The following is a 22,500-nucleotide window of genomic DNA, read 5'->3' as shown; positions in this document are numbered from 1 at the left end:
AAAGCCCTTGATTCCCTGGGCGTTCTCATCCTCACAGTTACCTGCGCCACCTCAAGCCTAAGTGCAAGACCGGGGTCCTCAAAGCAAAGGGGCGATGATCGCGCTGAGCAAGGATCTCGCGAGACTTGACAGATCTGTTGGGAGGTTGCGCTTCCTCCGATCTCGCGAGACTTGGAGAGGCGCTCTAGGAACCTGGTAAGTGGGCGGGCAGGAAGGAGCCGGCAAGATGGCGGCGCAGGCTGTATCCCTCTTGCGGGAGGTGGCACGACTGGAGGCGCCACTTGAGGAACTGCGTGCACTGCAGTCCGTGGTGCAGGCTGTGCCGCTCCACGAGCTTCGCGAGCAGGCGGCGGAGCTACGCCTCCGCCCGCTGTTCTCCTTGCTTAACCAGAACAATCGGTGAGAGAGCCCCGGGGCTTGGGTGGGTAGGGATGGATGCAGTAGTTTTTCGTAGAAAAAGTAAACGTTGTCCAACAAAACACAGCTGTATGTTGACCAGGTCTTGAAGGTTCCCCTCTTCAGAAGAGATCTTCTGTTGGTATTGTGGTGGGATCCATCGCACGCCTTTTAATTTCAGTATCCAGTGAATGCTTGTCTACTTGAATTAAAGTGTACGTTATTACAGACTTGTGAGACAGCAAAACTTTAAGCTAGAAAGAACCATATTAAGAACAAAAATTAGAGCTGTGTAACACTGCAGCTATTTAAGTTTGAGCTTGATCTGTGTATATGAATATGGAAATGTTAAATGTAAAAAAGAAAAGCTGTAAAGCTTATGTGTAAATTAGTCCCTTACAATCGAGAATAAACTTCACAACCCAGGATTCTATATAGAAATTATTGATGTTGCAACTGGAGTTAAAATGTTAAGGTAGCAAGTTTTGACTTAATATGCATCTATAACATTAAATTAGAAATGTCTTGTATTTGGTAACTTAGTCATTTAATGTATTTTTTTAATTTGAAAAGATAGTGAATTCCAGTCAACACTGAATGCTTTCAGTGTGCTTCTTTAACTCTTATGCTACCTCTCTTGTCAGAATAAGCTCTCATTCTCTTCCTCTTGCTTTGTCTGTTGAATTGGTTTTAACAATCAGTATTTAATGGTTATTCTCCTTTTCTGACTAGCCCTCACCCTGCAACCAGAATTAATGTCTCAGGTCAGTTGGCTTGGCTTGTCCATGGTTATCCTTGCCTACCGTGTGAAATTGTATAGTTTGGTATTTGGGCCTTTCCTGGTCTATTTCCAGTCTAATCTTCTTCATTTACTCTACTGGGCTCCTCTGTTCCACCTGCCATGTAACACTACTAACGTTCCTGGAGCATGACTTGCACTTTCTGAACTCCACTCAGAGCAGTTCTGCTGACTGAAGGACCAGCTGATATGCCATCTCTCCGGAAAGTCTGTCTCTAGCTGTAGGTGGCCCTTCCTCAGACACCATAATGGACATTATCATCGTTTCTGTTTATAATTCTGGACACCTTTCCTTCATTATAGTTCTGTGTGTGTCTTTGTAGTTTATAAGATTTCTGAAGACAGGGACAGCATTTGCTCCTCTCTGCATCTGCTCTGACGCACAGCACATAAATAAATTACTGCTAAATACAAGATGAGGCCTACAGCCTTTAAAGAGGGTACTGGGTCCAACTTTTGTTGTTAGTTTGTTTTGTTCTGTTGCCTGTTTTGAGATAAGACCTTGCTATATAGAGCTGGTTTCAAACTCAGTGTGTAGGTCAGGCTGTCTCCCAGGGTTCCTCCCTAGCTTCACATTGAAAGTGAGAAGACTTTGAAAAGTCATACTGTGGGTTGACAACAGGAACTGAAGTTGGGAAGTCTGGGAATAAAGTAAATAGAAAAGACAGTTTACTACATGCCCAGGTAGTTAGTGTTCTATGAAGTGATTTTCATGAAAATTTAGAGCTGGATACATACTATATATGGTGGTTGCAGTTTGTTGTGGGAGGAAGTCTCTGATAGTTCTGTAGTCTCCGCATTACACTACTTTTACTTTGCCTGGACTGCATAAGAGATAATGCTGACTCGGGTTCTGATTTTGTTGCTGTAAATCTATAATCTTGACACTTTGCATGAGGGAAATTAACACCTATGATCACTGATATGCAACATAGAAATGAAACAAGAATGACTGACATACCACCGTTAGCTTGTTTGGCAGGTAAGGGTCACATAGGACCTGCTACAGTTTAGACACAATACAGTTTAACCACACACACATACACACACACACACACACACACACACACACACACGAGAGAGAGAGAGAGAGAGAGAGAGAGAGAGAGAGAGAGAGAGAGAGAGAGAGAGAGCGCACACATGCATGCACCATGGCATTCACGTGTGCAGACAACTTCAGGGAGTCTTTTCTCATCTTCCAACCTTTTGAGACAGGATCTCTGGTTTTTGTTTGCTTGCTTGCTTTTTTTCCCCTGTCAGTGCCCATCAGACTCCTGGCCAGTGGCTCTCAACTGTCCCAATGCTACAACTCTTGGATACAGTTTCTTTGTGTTTTGATGGTCTTAGAGGACCCCTGTGAAAGGGTAGGTGCACCCCACAAAGGGGGATTGAGAACCACTGCTCTAAGCTGGCTGGCCCATAAGCATCCTGCCGATTCTACTGTCAGATGCATAATATTATAGATACATAGAATACAGTGTTCTCCATGGGTTCTGCAAGTCATCAGGCTTTTCGAGCCTTTCACTGAGCCAACCAGTTTCTATAGGTTCTGGAAATCCTAACTCAGCCCCTCACTTAAATGGCACAAGCTTTACCCACTGAACTCTATCTCCCAGCTCAAGCGTGCTCATTTGTAAATTCAATTTGTATCCTTATCATTGTCTTGGAGTGTTGGGCCAGTTTAGTTCTGTACTGGCGTCAGACATAAATTAGCCCACTTATTCTTATCGCCCACTGAGAGGCAAACACCTCTTTTGGGAACAAGAACCATACCTTCAGCTGGTAACCATCAAGTTCAGATTGGTTTGCCTCTCTGGAAGCTTTCAAGCATCTTCCCCGCTTCTCCACCTTTGCTGCTGCTCTGATTCGCTCCTTCATCCCCTTCCACATCCGTTGGGTGCTTTCTACAGTCTAACATGCTGCAGAGTGGCCTCTCTTTCTTCCTTCGTGCCTTCTTTTGTTCTTTCTGTTGTCTTGGCCTAGGAGTTGGACCAGGACTTTGTATATGTTGTGTGTGTTCTACCACTGAGTCCCAGCCCAGCCCCCAAGCGATGGCAGTGAGCTCACTGTCCTTGTGTCTGTTCTCTGCTTAAAGCCACTGCATCACTTGCTTCTCTGGGAAAGCCTACATTTCAAGGCTGGCCTAAGAGACTCTTAGTTTGTTTCTTACCAATCATCTTACCCTTCCGCACCTCTACCGCTCCCCAGCTCTGGCCCCAGGCATGGTGTGCTCCATAAGGTTTGTTTGAATTATTAATGCAGTATCTTATTTCTCTGCTAGCTCCTCTGCTCGAAACACCTTTCTAAACCATTCATTCCTGGTTTTTTTTTTTTTCTTCCCAAATCTCAGTTCAGCATTGCTGCTCCTGAAAACCTTCCCCATACCTTTTAAACTTACTTTTAATCTGCTACAGCTTCTATCCCTAGCTTATAGCATTTGTCTATGCTTTGTCTATCTTTTTGTCTGCATGTATTCTATTAGAGTGACCTTCCTAAGGCTAGACAATATGTCCTATCTGTCTCTGTAGCCCCAACACAGGCACTTGCAAAAAATTTAGTGCAAAAATGCACTAAATGTCAAATGAGTGGCTGGAATCTGCTTCTTTGAAGAACATCTTCAGGAGGAAATTGTCACTGAGCCAAGCTTTAGGAGTTAGGTTGTTGTCTCCAGTCTGACATGATATGAATGAGATCTGTGCTGTCTCCTTTAGGGAACAGACTGCTTTATGTGTATCCATTCTGGAGAGGTTGCTCCAAGCTGTGGAGCCAATTCACTTGGCCAGGAACCTCAGGCTTGACCTGCAGAGGGGACTGACTCACCCTGATGACTCTGTAAAAACCCTCACTCTGTCCCAGGTATGGAATCATAGTGGTAAATGCAGAAGCATCTCAGTCGCTCACTGACGTCCTTAGACATGCCAGGTGTCCTTCCATTGCTGTGTGAGTTAACAAGACAAACCTATAAGGTGCTCCTAGTCTGCAGAAACGGATTTTTAGGTACTTAGAAGTTACTTTGCTAAATTATGTTGTATTGGAGAAGCTTAAATGAGTGTAAACTTCACAAAACCAACACATGATGGTAGTGGCTCTCTCTCGTGCTGGCAGCCAATCATAGCGTTTGTGTGATATGCTGCTAGAGTAGTCGAGTCTGTTAGGCCCCTGCAGTTATCCAGCAGATAGTTGTGGCCTTCTCTTTTCTTCTCTAAACTGTGTTCAGTTTGTGGTGGGTGGGTGGATGGTATGTACTCACTGCCTGAATGTATGACTGAGACTGTAGTGCTGTGGAGTGTGTGCTGAAGACTGTAATGCTGTGGGATGTATGCCTGAGACTGTAGTGCTGTAGAGTGTATGCCTGAGACTGTAGCACTGTGGAGTGTATGCCTGAGATTGTAGCACTGTGGAGTGTGTGCTGGAGACTGTAGCACCGTGGAGTGTGTGCTGGAGACTGTAGTGCTGTGGGATGTATGCTGGAGACTGTAGCACTGTGGAGTGTGTGCTGGAGACTGTAGCGCTGTGGGATATATGCTGGAGACTGTAGCTCTGTGGAGTGTGTGCTGGAGACTGTAGCGCTGTGGAGTGTGTGCTGGAGACTGTAGTGCTGTGGGATGTATGCTGGAGACTGTAGTGCTGTGGAGTGTGTGCTGGAGACTGTAGTGCTGTGGAGTGTGTGCTGGAGACTATAGCGCTGTGGAGTGTGTACTGGAGACTGTAGCTCTGTGGAGTGTGTGCTGGAGACTAGTGCTGTGGAGTGTGTGCTGGAGACTATAGCGCTGTGGAGTGTGTACTGGAGACTGTAGCTCTGTGGAGTGTGTGCTGGAGACTAGTGCTGTGGGATGTATGCTGGAGACTGTAGTGCTGTGGAGTGTGTGCTGGAGACTGTAGTGCTGTGGAGTGTGTGCTGGAGACTATAGCGCTGTGGAGTGTGTACTGGAGACTGTAGCTCTGTGGAGTGTGTGCTAGAGACTGTAGCGCTGTGGAGGGCTCTGCCTTATCCATTTAATCTTCTTGCTGCCCTAGAATTAAAAATAGTATTATTTTTCTTTTTAAAAAAAGCTCAAAGAAGGTAATTTATCCAAGATTTGTTCAACTAAAACTCGACATATTAGGATTCATGCTGTGACTCACCTGTCTCCACTCTTTACCTGCTGTTTAATATTCCTTCCCATTTAAAAGTGTGACTGTACCCTGTGTTTGTCTGGCTTTAATAAATTTGTATTATTGTGAAGTTGTAGTAATTTCTGTAATAACTACTTGTAAAATAACTACACACTAAAAAAATACAAATATCCTGTGTTCACATGTTCAATTTGGGAAGAGTGTCTCTTTGCTTTTTTTTTTCTAGATTGGAAGAATTGTTGAAAATACAGAAGCTGTCACTGAGATTCTGAATAATGTTGAACTGTTGAAACAGGTTGTTTATTGCATTGGTGGAGAGAACTTATCTGTTGCTAAAGCGGTGAGTTCACTAGAACTCTCAGCCACTGTTCAAACAAGACATTGGTATCCTAAAGTCAGTAGAAAAGCTTAGTGTATGGTTTGTAGGATTAAGGTAGAAATGAGTCTTCAGCCTTGTGTAAATGGTGTCAGAAACATCAGTGAGTTCCTGAGACACCTGTTTGTGTCATCTGTCACACTTATATTTGGTTGCCTAGTGTCTTCCAGTTATAAATAATAGTAGTAAAAATGGGAATACCTGTTGGATTAGGGTATTTTATATATTAATTTTATATCAGGCTTAGGAAGTAGATACAAGTCTTCTGTACATTTCTGACAAATATTTATTTTCTGTGTAAGGCTATTAAATCTCTGTCAAGAATAGCACTCACCCAAGCTGGACTGGAAGCTCTGTTTGAAAGTAATTTGCTGGATGATTTGAAAAATGTAATGAAAACAAATGATGTTGTTCGATACAGGGTGTATGAGGTAAGACTTCCAAATGTTCTGTGTTAGATCTTGTATGATGTGGTGCTCACAATGTAGGGGTGTGTTCACGGCCTCATGTGAGCCAGTCACAAACATATGTACAATGTGCTATATGTGTTATGCCTGACCAGGCACCTTTGAGTGGTAAGAATAGCTCTTCCTTCCACCAGTTTGCTTTTGAACACTTCTAAAAGCCTCACACACGCTGCCTTTGTTTCCTTGCATGTGTTCACACTTGGTGTGTAGGTATGTGCATGTGGAGCCCAGAGGTCAGTCTCATTCCTCAGGTCTGCCTTGTTCTTTAAGACCTGGTCTCACTGACCTGGAATCCACTGATTACACAAACCTCCCTGACTGGTAAGCACCGGGGACCTGCCCGTCTTTGCCTGCCTAGCATCGGGGTTACCACTGCATGTTACTACACCTGGGGTTTTTAACATGAGTCCCCATGCTAGTATGTATGTAAAACCAATTATCTTAGGCCCAGTAATGATATATGTTGTTGATCTCACTGCTGAAGAGGGAAGAAGTATTTGATCCAGTCCACACACATAAATAAGTAGCATATCTAAAATGAAGCCATGGAAATCTGAGTCCCTCCCACATTTAACTTACTCCCTTCCCAAGGACTCTGACTTTGCATCCTCTGGTTTTCCCTCGTCTCTATTTCCTGGTTCATTGCTCCTTACTGGACTTTTGCTTGTTGAAGACAGAGTGAAGTAAATCCTAGAGTCTGCAGCACATCATACTCAGGCAGATTTCAGTTCCCACCTATATGATAAGACTTTGACTCATGAGTTTCTCACCCACACCGTCTTCTGAGTTAAGACCTCCAGCCTTCACAGAACTGCCTTTTCACTGTTCCCCCAAGTGCATACCCAAACTGAGTTCCCGGTCTGTCCGTTCCCTCTATGATTGATGGGTCCTAGATCTTGACCTCACTCTTTACAAAGGCTTCTCCCTGTCACATTTCCCATCCTGTTAGCTTTACTGACACTATCTATGTCTCCTTAGTGGCGTAGCTGCCAACCTCCCAGGGTCACTTTGTAGTGTGCATCCAGATGAATCTCCCTTCATTTTTCTCATCCTTGGCTTCTCTTAAATGCAATCAGTATTATTTCCCCAACTTTATATTTTAATTGGTACATTAAATTGCATGTATTGGTCATGTACAGCATGATGTTTGTAGCATATATAAGAATGATCTTTGGGCCAATGGAATGGCTTGGTGAGTAAAGGCACTTGCTGAGTTTGATCCTCAGAACACTTAATGTAGAAGGAGAGATCCAGCTTCCACTGGTTGACTTTTGACCCCACCTCCCTCACACACATACTCCCCTCACACACATACTCCCCTCCACAGAATAAATAATTCAATGAAGATATAAAAAACAAAACTTCCTAATTGCACCACGTGTGTTAAAGCTTTCCGTGTCCTTCGTCTTTCACTGAGCTTTCAGGACATGCTCATCCAATGAACATGTGACAGACAGACACGGGTACAATTTTGTTTGTGGCGCTTAGATACATACAAGCCTGTGTGTGTGTGTGTGTGTGTGTGTGTGTGTGTGTGTGTTGCTTAGATATACAGGCCTTGTACATATTAGGGAAGGTTTGCTAGTGTGTGTGTGTGTGTGTGTGTGTGTGTGTTGCTTAGATATACAGGCCTTGTACATATTAGGGAAGGTTTGCTAGTGTGTGTGTGTGCCACTTTGAATGAATCATTTTTGAGCTTGTTGCTAATGCAATCCTTATGCCACGATAAATGCTTTCTTGGAGGAAAAAAGGTGGAAATGCTTCTTGTCTGACCTTAGATGCAATGGAATACTTCTCTACAGAAGCAATTTGTTTTATATTCAGTGAAGTTTTCCTAGAAACAAATCATGAATTGTTAAGAACGCAATTACATACATAGTACGTGTATAGTTCTGCATTTAATTTAAAATGAGAGCTAATAGATTTGGACCTGTTTTGACCTTTTTTTCTTTCTGTTCTTTCAGCTAGTTATAGATATTTCTTCTGTGTCATCAGAATCTTTAAACTACTGTAACACAAGTGGATTGGTAACTCAGCTCTTAAGGGAGCTGACGGGTGAGGACGTGTTAGTCAGGTATGTAGACTGGGAAGGTTCTTCAAGTGAAATTCCCTTTTTTGGAGGGCCACAAAACAACTGTGGGGCTTAGTGTAGTCTTCTGTGCTGTTGGAGACTACATAGCTTAGTGCTGGTGTTACCTTCAGAAAGCATTTTAGGAAATGGCTTTTTTTTTTTTAAATCATGATAATACATTTAGCTTTGTAAGTCCTGCAAGATGTCTTAGCTGTTTCCAAATGACTATATCCTCTGTCTCAGAGTTTGCTCTTTGATTAATATATAGCAATATATGTAACTTTAAACAGTTTGAGTCACTTTGATATATGCCACTTTAGAAAACGTACCGTCTTACCAAGTGGTGTTAACACATAGCACCATGACATGATAGAAAAGATACCGTGTGTGTAAAAGGATGGAAACCGGCTTCGTGCCTCTTATGCCTTTACCTGTTACCTGTTTGGCCTTGGACAAATGACTGTAGCATTTCTGTACCCAGTTTCTTTCCTTTTGCTACAGTATCAGGGATTGAACTCAGGGCTTACACATCAGGCAGTCCGTCACCACTGAGCTATATCCCTACCCCGTTTACTTTTGTCATTTTGAGATAGGGTCTCACCTAGATGCCCAGGCTGGCTTTGAGCCCACATGTAATCCAGGTAAGCCTGGAACTATGATCCTCCTGTTTCAGCCTCCTGGGTAGTTCGATTACAAGCCCTGTGGGACCATGTCTTTTCTTTGTTACTGAGAACAATAACAATTCTATAAAGAATATATAAGGATTAAGTAAATTAACCATACAAACCAACATAATGGTTGATGAGGGTCCTTGCTGAGTGTTAGCTGTGTCTCTGAGAGCTCCTGTTGTTCTACGTCCAGGGCCTCTTTAATATTGCCCAGGAGTTGCTATATTCATCTGCATTCTTATGGCCGGGTGCTTATGTCTGGTCTTTGCTGCTATAATAATGTGGTAATTGCCATATATATGGTATATTTATAACTTTCATATAGGTATTTCTGGTATTAAATGACTTTCTGGTTGTCTTTTGTAATATAACTGGATTTTAAAAATCCGCATATATATATACACACACACACACATACACATACACACATTGGTCACTGGTTTCATTGTCTCAAAGCATTTTCTTTTACTTTTTTTTCTTTTTGAGACAGGGTTTCTCTGTGTGGCCTTGAACTCAGAGAGATGCCTCTGCCTCTGCCTCTGGAGTGCTAGTACCAAAGGTGTGTGCCACCAGCATTCTGTGCGTTTTTATATCTTAGTCGAATGAACAAGGGTGTAGGTAAACCTGAAGAGGTCGGGGTGCTAAGCTTAGCCTCAGCTAAACTGCACTAGTTATTTATCATAACTGTGTGCCAGACGGGACTGAAGAATTACTAATGTGTGGTCATAACTGTCTGATGACGGGTTGCTGCTTTTGCAAGATGGCAAGCTTTCTTTAAAAGAGTTCTGAGGAAAATAAGATAAAATGTTGATAATTTCAAAAACAGTTATGGATGCATGGTAGCTCATACTGCTTTGCTTTGTGTCTGGATTTCAAAATAAAACAAATGATCTTTTTAAATAAGCTCTTAGGAAACAAATATGTTACAGAAATAGCATTGGGTCTCCAGTTAGAAGGTCAGGCCTCATATCTGAACTTCACCTTAATAAGCTTGGAAAATGGTGTCACTCTTGTATCCTCATCTGAAGGACTGTGGGCCTTTCAGATTTGGTGAAAATAATTAAATAAACCCGTGTGAAATCAAGTTTTAAAGTGTTCTCTATTTTTGTCCTTTTTGACTTTAGAGCCACCTGTATAGAAATGGTGACATCACTAGCACATACCCATCATGGACGACAATACCTTGCCCAAGAAGGAGTCATTGACCAGATATCCAATATAATTGTTGGTGCAGATTCAGACCCTTTCTCTGGTTTCTATCTGCCAGGTGAGAACAGCTCTTCCAACGTCTAAGTTACACTGGCTCCTGAAAGGCAGGGCCTTCTCTCCTTCGTGCTTCCTTTACAGGATGCCACAGCCACTGTCGGTGGTGCAGTGAACAGGTCATGGTCACACCTGAGTGACCCATGAGCTCAAGTCAATATAGGTGACGCACCAGATTATTAAATGAGGGATGAAAAAATACCAGCAGATACCAAAAATGCATTTGACAGAAATTCAGCATTCTCAGTTAGATATAAAGGAAATGTGTTTTAATGCAGCACAGGGCATGAGTGAGGGCCTGCCGCTGGTGGTGTGCTCAGGTATGGGGTGCCGAAAGCCTCTCCTGTGATGGGGAACAGGGTCCTCTCACCACTTGTCTGCAATGCAGGTTGAGAAATCCTAAAACACACTGGTAAGAGAAAAATAAAAGGTATCTAGCCAAAGGGAAGATATGAAATTGTTCTATTTATACATGCAAATGTGGGGTGATATTACATGGAGAATACTCGAGACTCCACCAAGAAATTGTCAGAGTTGACAGTGAATTCAGTGAAGTTGCAGGATCAGCAGCAGCAGCGTGCAAATTTAGTAAGTAGCCTTCCACACTAATGGTGAACAGTCCAAGGGAGAGCTCAAGGCATCGATCCCATTGTGATAGCAGCAGACTAATAGGACAGAACGGGGGCGGGGGGCTGAGAATAAATCCTGATTTTTACAATCCATGTCCAAAACATACAGTAGAAAGTACATTCTTTTCAATAAATGATGCTGAACTGGATTAAAATGAAATTACGTGAAAATGAAATTAGACCCTCATCTCATGTCACAGAAGTTGACACAGGGTAGTTAGGGACTGTCATGTGAGACATGTAGCTGCTAGAAGAGAATGTGGTGGGAAAAGCTTAGGACTTCAGTCTGGACCAGTGTGTGTTTGGATATGCTGCTCAGAGCACAGGCAACAGAAGGAAAAATCAACAAATGTAATTGTACCAAACTGAAAGACATTTATCTGCTCAAACCAAACAATCGCCAGAATGAAGAAGCAATCTGGAATTAGAGGACTATTTTCTATCTAGGAAAGAGTCAGTCCAGAATATAAGGGAAACAAATCAGTAGCAAGAAAACAACCCAGTTAAAAATCAGCAAAGGATCTGAATAGCATAACTCAAAAGTCCTGTAGCTGCCTGACAGGTTCTTGGAAAGATGTTCATAAACCACTGAGGAGAGTGGCTCCAAACCCGTTAAAGATTCTTGTACCAAAAAAGCCAAAAAGCGAGCGGTGAGGCTGTGAAACGGAACCTTGTGCATTGATGGGAATGCAAATTAATGCCATTGTGGACGGTCTTAAGATAGACTGTGGGTGTGTAGCCAAAGGAATCAAAACCAGTCTGTTGAAAAGCTGTCTGTACTCCCATGTCACCTGCAGCATTCTCAATAGGCAAGGTACGGTCAACCTAAACATCTGTCAGTGGAGACATAGATAACATGAACTCTACAATGTACAGTGCAGTACAGTGGGAGGCTTCCTCAGCCTTAACAATAAAAGGTTACTGTCATTTGCACACTGGTTAAGCCTGAAGGACAATGGCAAATGAAACGAGTACCATGTGATCTTATAATCTAAAGAAAAGTTGGACGGAGAAATAGGTTAGTGACTACAGAGGCTTGTGTAGATGGAAGTGAAGACATTCAGAATGCCAGAAATAAGTACAGCGTGACTGTTAACAGTGTATGGTGTCCTTAATGTTGCTTAGAAAAGATTTTAAATGGTTTTACCACGAACAAAATTAACATGATACATATATTAAATTTCCTTAATTTGTCCATTATACAGTGCAAATATATTTGCAGACATGATAAACAGAATAGCTGTGTGCGGGGTTATTTTTGATTTGGTTTGGGTTTTTTGGTGGTGGTTTTTTTTTGTTTGTTTTTTGTGCAGGGTTTTTTTGGGGTATTTTAAAAAGTTAATAAAAACAAAAGACACTAAGAGTCCCTTAATGAGGTGGAATCTGTTGCACCAGGGACAACTGCACGGTGGACTGATGTTATGAAAACTTAGGAACTCTTTAGAGCATTAGATGGTTTTGTTTAAAAATTCAGTGAGAGCCAGGTATGGTGGTGCATGCTTTTAATCCCAGCACTTGGGAGGCAGACGCAGGCAAATATCTTGTGTTCGAAGACATTCTGGTCTACAGAGTGATTCTGGGACAGCCAGGAGTACAAGAGAAACCCAGTCTCAAAAAATCAACAGCTGAGTGAGAGGTAAAGCAGAGCCCTAATACTGCGGTGTGCTGTGTCCACATCCGTGCACTGAGGTGATGAGGATTCACTCCCTGTTTGGCTTCAGGATGGGTTCCTCACACTCTTGCCAGCCGAGGGTAATGCCCCTTGAGGTGGTCTGCTGAGTTTTATAGTGATTGTACCTGGTGAACAGTTCCTTCCGTCATGTCTTCAAGCTTGCCTCCCAACCATTACCATCCATTGGTGTGCCTGTGTTCTCGTTCGCTCTCTCCTTCCCTACCCCCCTCCATTTCCTTCTCTCCCTTCCTGACTATAAAGTAGTGTATAACCAGGCTAGTCTGTCACTCACAGATGGTCCTCTACTTCTCCCCTCCAGCTCCATCGGCAGACACCTTGTGGTATTTCAGAGTCACACGTATGGGTCTTTGCATCTCCTTGGCTCTCTGCAGCCAGCACAGTGCTTCTCTGTCCCCTCCTCCTGCCCGCAGTTTACTGATACTCCTGTGGAAACATAGAGCCCCCAGTTTGTCTTTCTTATCCCTCTCTAACAGTATACTGTTGTAAATATTTTAGGATTTGTGAAGTTTTTTGGAAACCTGGCCATCATGGATAGTCCTCAGCAGATCTGTGAGCGCTACCCTGTTTTTCTGGAGAAAGTGTTTGAAATGGCGGATAGTCAAGACCCCACTATGATTGGTGTAGCTGTTGACACAGTTGGAATCCTGGGATCCAGTGTTGAAGGAAAACAAGTTTTACAGAAGACAGGTTGGTATGACTTGTCTTGGCTTTTGTAAGACATGGTTTTGTCCAGAATTCCACGTTCAGATCCATCTACTGGTGAGATAACTGTTGTAGAAACTAGTTTTGTCAGGGACAGTCTTCCCAGAGCTTGTGATTACCTTTACTCCTCGCTTTATTTAAGTTTTCACCTAACAAGAATGTGTGGTTTGCTGCTGACATCTTCCTTGACTACATGGCTCATGTCGTGTCCCCGTTCCCACACTGATGGAAGCTGTAGGAATCATTTACATAACTTCTACGGCCTCACGTTCCTCACTCATCAAATCAGCACAACAGCAGCTTCTTCAGGGGTTCGAATATTTCAGAAGCACAGAGAGTCAGAAAAGAAAATTTTGTGTCAGAACTCTTCCAAGCCTGTGCAGACTGGAGCCTTTGATTGCACTCCTACACAATGTTTTAGCATGCTCAGTCAAATGTAATGGTATGCTGTGGGTTGCTAGTCATAATGCAAGAATGTACACTGCTTTTCACTTCATACCCATTAGGATGGCCATTCCCCCTTTTTTTTTAAAGCATAACAAGCGTTGAGATGTTGACAAACTCCTTCGTCCTCACAGGATATGGCACAGCACAATTGCTATAGAGAAAAGTATGGACATTCCACAGAAAACTTAAATAAATACAGAGTTAACACAGTCCCCTTCCAGCTATAAGCTCTACGGTATGGAAAGCAGAGGTGCAAGCAGTATCTGTGTACTCCTGTGTATAGCAGGAGTAATCTGCTCAAAACAGTTGGAAACACTATAGAGTATGAGATGGACAAATGAATTACATGTGATGAAGTCTTACTTTGTGAAAGTGTGAGGCTGTGACTCAAGCCTCAGCACAGAGGCAGTCTGAAGACATTTTCTAAAGACCAGAAAGCCAGACATAGGCACAGGCATAGAAGACAGATACTGCCCGATTTCACAGACAAGATTATATTAAGCACATAGGGAGGTCAAGTTTGTAGAAACAGAAAGCAGTGGGAGAAGGGAGGGTGGGTTTATTGAGTACCCCGTCTCAGTTTGGATTGGCCAGTGGCTCTGGAGATGGAGCACAACATGAACGAGATGGGCAGCGCTGGCTGTGTTTCAGTGTTAACATGGTAGATCTTATGTGTCACATTGTCCTTCACAGGAACCCGCTTTGAACACCTCCTCATGAGAATAGGTTATCAAGCAAAGAATGCTTCCACAGAGCTGAAAATGAGGTGCTTGGATGCAGTTTCCTCTCTTCTGTATCTATCCGTAAGTAGACGGAAAACTTAACCACGGGCAGAGGGCCCCGTTTGAAAGTGTGTGGCGCTGGTTGGTTTAAGAGGATGTTCTCCTGGCTGTTGTGCTTCTCACTTTAGTTAAGATGGCAACCAGTTGGCACATTCCGTTAATTCGAGCCCTCAGGAGGGAGGATCTGAGTTCCAGGCCAGCCAGAGCTACAGAGAGAAACCCTGGCTCAAAAACTAGCAAAACAAAGCAGGGCAGTAGGGGCGCTCACTTTCAGTTCCACTGCTTGAGAAGCAGAGGCAGGTGCTCTGAGTTCGGTGCTATACAGAGTGAACTCCAGGACAGTAAGAGCTACACAGAGAAGCCCTGTCTCTCCAAAAAAAGAAGAAGAAGAAAACCCACTATGTGACTGGAGACATGAGAACTTGGTAGGGGAGTTTCATGCACGGATGTATATATTTATTTCCTATGTCCCCTCCAACTTCATGTCTGTCTGCTTTCTTTTCTTATCATATCTGTTGAGTCAAATTAGTGCTGCCTATATGCACAGAGTATGAAGTCATGGCCACATATGTAACACTGTCCCTCCCTCCCCTGGCTGCTGTCAACCTCTTCTAGCTCTTCCTCATCTGTATTGGGATTTTGGCTGGCTTACGCTCGTGCAGGTGACCACAGCAGCTAGGAGTTGGTGGGTACAGCCACCACGCCATCTCACGGCACTCCTCCCACCTCCCAACCCCTCATCCTTTCTGCCCTCTCATCTGCAGTGTTCCCTGAGCCTGAGCAGCAGGGGATTGACACCAGTGTCTCACTTTAGACTGAGTGTTTTAAGTCACCTACTCCCAATAACCACTCACTGCCCATTGTAAAAAGAAGCATCTCTGACCAAGGCTGAAAGTTGTACAAGTCTAAGAATATAAACATGAGCAGCCGGCAAAACAATAGAAGGTTCCTCTCCAAGACCTGTAACTTCCTCAGCCATGGGCATTTTATTTTAATTTTATATGTATGGGTGTTTACTTGGATATATGTATGTGCACCACTTGTGTGCAGTTCCCATAGAGGCCAGGAGAGGGCATTGGATCCCCTGGAACTGGAGTTACAGCCTTCATGTGGTTGCTGGGGATCTGACCAGGCCCCAGCTATGGCGTTTTGGCAAGGTTTACAGTACCAGGACTGAATTCTGTCCTGTGCAGCAGTCAGAGGTGGTTGGTTATCCTCATAACAGTCATTGCACTCTGCCAGTGAACACAGCGCTCATTGCAAGTCAGAGTGGCAGCATTCATGTCTAGCACTGGGCAAGAACAGTGATGCCTTTCCCCCTGAATCCTACATAGAGCAGTTCATTGTACTATGGAAGCTAGTCAGTCAGCTAAGAAGTTACTGATTTTTCTGTGTCTTACAGTGAAACTGAGGGTGTCTTCAGGAATATGGTTACTGTTATGATGGACGACATGATGCTCCCTGGGACCTCCCTACTGTAGGGAGTTGCTGAGATTTTCATTTAATAGTCCATTTCCTCTGGGAACAGCACTGTTCGCTCATGCAGGGATCAGATTCGGATGAGGGGCAGAGGGCTTTAGTTTTAGTTAGCTTACCCATCACCCCTCCTCACTTCCTAGGTTTTATTATTGTGAATGAGAAAGGGGGTGGAGGGTTTTACAGGCGAGGTGTTTATGTATGGGCACATGTGCCAGAATACGCTGGAGCTCGGAGGACAACTTTATAGTCAGTTCTCCCTTGCTTTCTCATGTGAGACCTGGGGATTGAACTCGGGCTCTCAAGCTCACACAGCAAGCTCTTTACTCACTGAACCATCTCAGCAGCTTGTTATTGACATCTTAACCATAACGTAGAATCACAGAGTAACAGAACTAGAGAGATCCTAGTGATTGTTTCGTCCCGTCCAACAAAAATGGGAATTTTCTGGCCTGGATTTGGAGATGGGTTCTCCAAGGGTAGCTCTTGGGATGCCAGTATACCAGGCTTTCTGACACGGCTACATGCTTTCTCCAGGCATGGTAACATTTCCTTTCTGTGTTGTAGCCTGAGCAGCACACTGATGACTTCCTGGGGATGACAGAATCCTGGTTTGCCTCCGTGTCTCGAGACTCCCTGGAGCTCTTCCATGGTATCAGTAACCAGCCTTTCCCTGAACTACACTGTGCTGCCTTGAAAGTCTTCACAGTAGGTATCCTCTTCTCCACAGGTCCTTCTAAAACTGCCAGTGAGCTAGCCTCAGTGTGTGCACACAGCAGTTTCTGCCCCACTCTTCAGAGGCCATTGAGAGAGACACGTGTGCTGACAGGTTGTCAGTGAAGGGTACTCAGTACTGTCTGAGGTGGAAGCTGCTGCTGCTGGATCACAGATTAATCCCAGCTCCAGCTTCTGCTCGGCTTTAGCCTTGACTCCTGTGTTCCCTTCTGGCACTTGGTGCTCCAGTGATGCCAGGCTGCTGATTTCTCACCTCCGACCTTTGCTGTGGTTATTGACCTCAATACACTGCTAACTTTGCTTAGGAATCTCTCCATTTATTCAAGTAGCTCCAGCACACTTTTCTTGTGCAAATCTTGTACAATAGAGTTAAACGATCCTGGTTCTCATATATGATATTTTCATCCAACAGACATTGAGATTTCCCCCTATCCTGTTAGATGATGGAACTTTTCTCAAATTTCTCATCTATGGAGGGAGCCATATCATAAATATAGTTACAAAGTTGGTTATAAAATTATAGCAAAGGGAGTTCAATTCCCAGCAACCAAATGGTGCCTCACTACCATTTGTAATGGGATGTGATGCCCTCTTCTGGTGTGTCTGAGGACAGTGACAATGTACTCACATGCATAAATAAATCTTAAAACATTTATAGCTAAGGTAAGGATTATACCGATGCATGTTTTGTGTGTCATGTATAAACTCCTTCCCCAGCTAAGCCAAGTGTCTGTCTTCTTAGCCCCAGCACTTGGGGTCTGCTAAGTGGTGGTCTTGGACACTGCCAGCTTAGGTCTAAAACAGGAAGACCTTAAATGTGCTCAGTGCTTCACCTTGGAAGCAGTATGTGTGTTGCTGTGGCACGATGTTCCTGTTCTGTCTGAACTCTGATTCAGTGGGTGGAGTAGCTGGTGCTGCTGGCCTGGGGATCCATTTTGAGAGGAAGCAGCTAGGATACAAACACTAAATATATTATTGTGCTTTTGATAGACATGTAGGTTGATGACTTATTCTTTTTAAGTTTGCAAAAGACTGAAAAATGGGAAATTTTAAATCACAAAGTTGGGTGCTTGTATCTCATCTTGGTTTTTCTATTTATTCATTGGGAATGTAGTATTTCCTGTGGAAAGTGCTTGCTGTATGCTCCTTTCTGCTGCCTAATTCCATTTGTGGTCCTTCTTCCCAAAGTCTGAGTGCCATCACAGATAGAGGTTTTCCAGGATGCAGGCCTCACAGAATGGTGCTGATGGTACTACATGGAGTGCAGATCATACATATTCTTACACTTGTTTTTAAAATCCATCTGGCTTAAAAGGGGCCACTGGAAAGTTGCCATTCTGTTGACTAGTCACCATGTGTTATTCTCTTGCAAGTGAAGATTTAGATATATTTGTTACAAATAGTACTACAGTGAACATTCCCCAAAAGGATTGTCTTGTATATACAAGTTTAAGAGTGTCCCTGCCTAGACTGAAGAGATGGCTCAATGGTTAAGAGCACTGACTGAGGCATCGGATTCCATTACAGAAGGTTGTGAGCCACCATGTGGTTGCTGGGAATTGAACTCAGGATCTCTGGAAGAGCAGTCAGTGCTCCTAACTGCTGAACCATCTCTCCAGCCCCATACAAAGCTTTTAATATACAGAATTTGTTAAAGTGTTTCTCAGGAATCTGTTTACTTGTATAAAGGGAGATACTGTTAAGGTTTGTGCTATCCTGTGTATCTCTAAGTATTATGTTGTCTGCTCATGAACTTACCTGTAAACTGTATTCTCTTTCGCCTTCAATTTCAGGCTATTGCAAACCAACCCTGGGCTCAGAAACTTATGTTTAACAGTCCAGGCTTTGTAGAATTTGTGATGGACCGGTCTGTGGGGCATGACAAAGCTTCAAAAGATGCCAAATATGAACTGGTAAAAGCGCTTGCCAATTCCAAGACAGTTGCAGAGATCTTTGGGAATTCAAATTATTTGAGGCTCAGAACGTACTTAAGTGAAGGTCCGTACTACGTGAAACCTGTTGCTACAACAGCAGTGGAAGGAGCTGACTGATCCCTTCCTGTTTAAGACAGAAGAATTCCTCAAGGTGGATGATTCCATCCGTGCTCCACGCCACAGGACATCTGTCTTCCCAGAGCCACCATGGAGCTTGGACACAGCCTTACCATCAGCAGTGTTGTTCCTATTTCAGTGTTGTGTGGACCTGACACTTGGGCTGCAGAGAAAGCAGCAGGAGCCTAAGAGCACTTGTGCTTCTCTGAGTCCACTGGCTACTAGAGTCTTTGCTCCAAGGTCAAAGGTTCATTTCCTCAGAGTTTCCATGAGCATATTCGTGACCTCGTTTTAAAATAAAATGAAGCCGAAATGATTCCGGATTCTCTTAACCACATTTTCTTTTTCCTCACCTGATTTTACCTAAAATCTTGGGTAGTCTCTAAAAAAATAAAGTCATTTAGAATCATCGAATTATATTATTTGTATACAAGGAATAAATAGTTTTAATAGGATTTCTTGGTTACTTTTCCTTTGAAAATAAAATACATCTAAACTTGTTTGGCATTGGTAGTTTGGCTGAGTGTCACTTCTACCGTGTTGTAGTTACAGGGAAGCAGGTGTGATAATGCTTTAACCAGAAAGTTTTCTTAACGTATTTATTAGTGGGTGATTATCAGTGAGAGTTTGAGGATAATATTTCAGATCTATCAAGTCTAGTCTTGAGGTGATCAGAGAAACACTCTAGTTCCTAATGTCCAGAGTCAAAAAAGGACACCATGTATAAACTAAGACGCCCTGTCACTCAGGAGAGACAGCCTGTACAAACCAAGATGCTGTGTTATTCAGAAGGGACAGAGTACAAACCATGGTACCAATGCCACTGTTTTACAGATGTTTATTTCTTCACCTCTTCCCCAGATTACTCTAAACAGCAAAGCTTTCTACTCAGAAAACAAAAACAAAAAAACACTTGTTTCGGGGGTTTCTGTATGATCAGTGATACTTTAGAACCAGGAAATGTGTTTTCCCCCCAACTTTGGTTGCAGTAAAATACGTACACGTGTATCACACGACGAAATAAAATATAACGTGCTAAGTGTACTTCTCAGCGGTATTATATACACATAAATGTACAGTGTCTTAGTCAGGGTTTCTATTCCTGCACAAAATATGACTGTCCCTCTTCAAAACTAAAGTTTTGTGCCTGTTAAATGGTAATTCTTCCCGCTCCTGCCAACCACCATCCTGAGTTATGATTAACTTTAGGATTCAGGAGTGCCCTCTCTCCTGTGTATGGCATGAACACTCGCTTTGCTTTGTTTTTTCTGAGACAGGACTTCACTTGTATCCCTGAGTTCCAGGCTGTCCTGAAACTCACTATGACTCACCTGCCTCTGCCTCCCGAGGGCTGGGATTAAAAGTGAGCACCACTGGCTCTTACGCTGCTTTTGTTGTGCTTTGTTATTCAGACTTAATAAAGGCTGTAAATTATTATTTTGCATTTCTTAAGTGGTGGTTTGCATAGGTTTGACTCCCGTAGATCGTATATTTGAATGCTTGGCTCCGGGAATGGCACTACCAGGGGGTGTGGCCTGGTTGGGGTGGGTGTGGTCTTGTTGGAGGAAGTGTGTCACTGCCTGCTGAGCTTTGAGGTTTCCTATGCTCAAACTCCACCCAGGGTAGAACAGTCAGTCTCCTGGCTGCCTTTTTCTGATCAAAATGTAGAATTCTCAGCTCCTCCAGCAGTGTCTGCCTGCACACTGCCATGCTCCCTGTCATGACGACAATGTACTGAACCTCTGAAACTGTAAGCCCAATGAAATGTTTGCCTTTATAAGAATTGTCTAGTCATTATGTCTTCAATAAAACCCAAACTAAAACAGTATGCAAATGTGTGTGTGTGTGTGTGTGTGTGAGAGAGAGAGAGAGAGAGAGAGAGAGAGAGAGAGAGAGCACGGGGAGGGAGAAAGCACTTATAGGATATTTAGTTGTTTTACATAGAAAACCTAATAGTTACCAATATATAAAAGCTTAAATAGATACTGTGTGTGTAAGATGTAGATGTAGTCCTGAAGAGATGCAGTTTGGGGGTGCCTCTAAAAGCCTCCATAGATAAGAATGCTTTTAAAAAAATGAAAAGAGCCTGCCTATTTTAAGGCAAGTTGCTTTGGAGACATATTGTGTTCTTTGCTCTATGCTCCAAGGCAAAATCAGCTGGGTGGCCTCGAGCTACCCCACTGTAAAGGTGGACTGGTTCAGCCCCTGCTGACTTCACTTAGAGACACCCACAATGGTAGTGACGAGGTTCAGCCTGCCAAGGGTGTATGGAGGGAGCTAGAGGCTGCTTTCATAAGCAATTGGATCTTTGATAGAGCTCTTTCCTCTCTCTCTTGCCTTGAAAGAGCCTTTAAGGAAGGGGCCCCAGGTAAGACATAGGGATTTTCCCTTTGGGCTTGCAAGACACAGGTAAAACTATTCTAGGAAGGAGAGCTAAGGAGCCAGCTTAGGTTTGGAGAAGCTAAAGAGAAAGGTAGGCTAGCTCCATAGAATGATACAGATTTCTAAAAAGCTAGCAGTTTAGTTTTAGGATCAGTTTTACAAAAAGATATTTTGTATATAGTTAAGAATAAAGTTACCTAGCTGGTCTAGCAGGGATGATGCCAAGAACCAGATATATTATCCTTAGTAAGTGGATAGAAAAACCAGTATCTACACCTGGAAGAGTAAAGTTAGACCTTCAGCCCAGCACACAGGCAAAAAGAATGTCACACAGCAGAGGAAAGCCTTAAACATAAGGCTGGAAAGGTCAAACCAGAATGAACTGTAAGAGGAGAGCTGAGCCGCGCTGCTGTGGGTTGGTATGTTTTCGTATGACTCACCCAACACAGGCAAGACTCGAACAAACATGCAGATGAGACCATGGCAGAGCATGCAATGGTAAAAGTCAACTGTGAAGAGAGACTGTGAAATGGGAGAAAAGACCTCATCATCTGTTAAGAGAATAGTAATCAAAGTATCCCAGAAAAAAATTAAAGAAAGGGAAAATGCCAAGCAGATTCCAGTGGCATGCACCTTTAATCCCAACACTCAAGAGGCAGAGATAGGTGAGTCTCTGAGTTTGAGGACAGCCTAGTCTTCAGATTGAGTTCCAGGACAGCTAGGGCTACACAGAGAAACTTTTTTGGTGTTTGTCTCAAAAACAAAAGGGGGTGTGGAATTCACTAACAAACAATTCAAAACCAAGCAATAAAATCCTAAATTGACATTTCCCAAAAGAAGACATTATGTGATCTGGTCGTCCCAGCTGTCAGAGGCCATGGAGGGTGGGTCCAGACATTCAAGACCAACCTGGGCAAACTAGCATGACCACACCAAAAAAACTAACCAAAAGTAAGGCCACAACTAGCCAAGGTAAGCAAAGAAATACCTAACACTGCTAACCACCAGGAAGATGTGAAGTAGATCTACAGTGAGATGTCATTTTTACCTACTGATGTAACAAGGACAAAAGAGAAGCAGTGAGGATGTGGAGGAAAGGGAGGCCTTGCACATCCCTGGAACGAAGGCACACCGCACAGCCATTATGGAAAACAGTGTGGCAGTTCCTCAAAAATTAAGGTGTGCCAGTCCAGAAATCACCCTTCTGGACATAGTCTGAAAGGACATAAAATCAGGATATATGCACAACCACAATCTTTGTAGCATTATTCATAACAGTCAAAGTTTGTAATCAGCCTAGGCGTCCATCGATGACTGAGCAGATAAGGATCTAAGCTGGTGAGTCACAGCCGGCAAAGTCATCTACTGCTAAAACTAATTCAAAACCTAAGTCTGCTGGTTTCCATGACCACAGGTAGAGGGAAAGAGCTGCCGGATTGTTCTCCAG

The 22,500-nt window shown here is 43.3% G+C and overlaps 1 protein-coding gene across 3 annotated transcripts; it reads left to right on the top strand.

Annotated features, from left to right (window-relative positions):
* Window positions 1-226: 226 nt before the first annotated feature.
* On the top strand, window positions 227-19,171 carry PSMD5 (proteasome 26S subunit, non-ATPase 5; the record flags this gene model as incomplete). Of its 3 annotated transcripts, none has more annotated exons than XM_080927819.1 (10): window positions 227-399; window positions 3,907-4,051; window positions 5,538-5,651; window positions 5,990-6,118; window positions 8,119-8,228; window positions 10,018-10,160; window positions 12,974-13,165; window positions 14,321-14,430; window positions 16,453-16,593; window positions 18,414-19,171. In XM_080927819.1, the coding sequence occupies 10 exons, from the start codon at window positions 227-229 to the stop codon at window positions 18,669-18,671; spliced, it is 1,515 nt and encodes a 504-aa protein (XP_080783945.1). In that variant the 3' UTR covers window positions 18,672-19,171. The 3 variants fall into 3 exon arrangements, with proteins under 3 accessions (XP_080783945.1, XP_080783946.1, XP_080783947.1); XM_080927820.1 differs by lacking the exon at window positions 3,907-4,051 and adding an exon at window positions 1,129-1,160 and having other exon boundaries at window positions 274-399; XM_080927821.1 differs by lacking the exon at window positions 3,907-4,051 and having other exon boundaries at window positions 373-399.
* Between the last annotated feature and the right edge of the window lie 3,329 nt (window positions 19,172-22,500).

This window comes from Micromys minutus, assembly GCF_963924665.1.
Source record: "Micromys minutus genome assembly, chromosome: 13".
Taxonomy (NCBI): domain Eukaryota; kingdom Metazoa; phylum Chordata; class Mammalia; order Rodentia; family Muridae; genus Micromys; species Micromys minutus.
The sequence above is the reverse complement of the archived record's forward strand: the minus strand, read 5'-3'. Positions and strand labels throughout refer to the sequence as shown.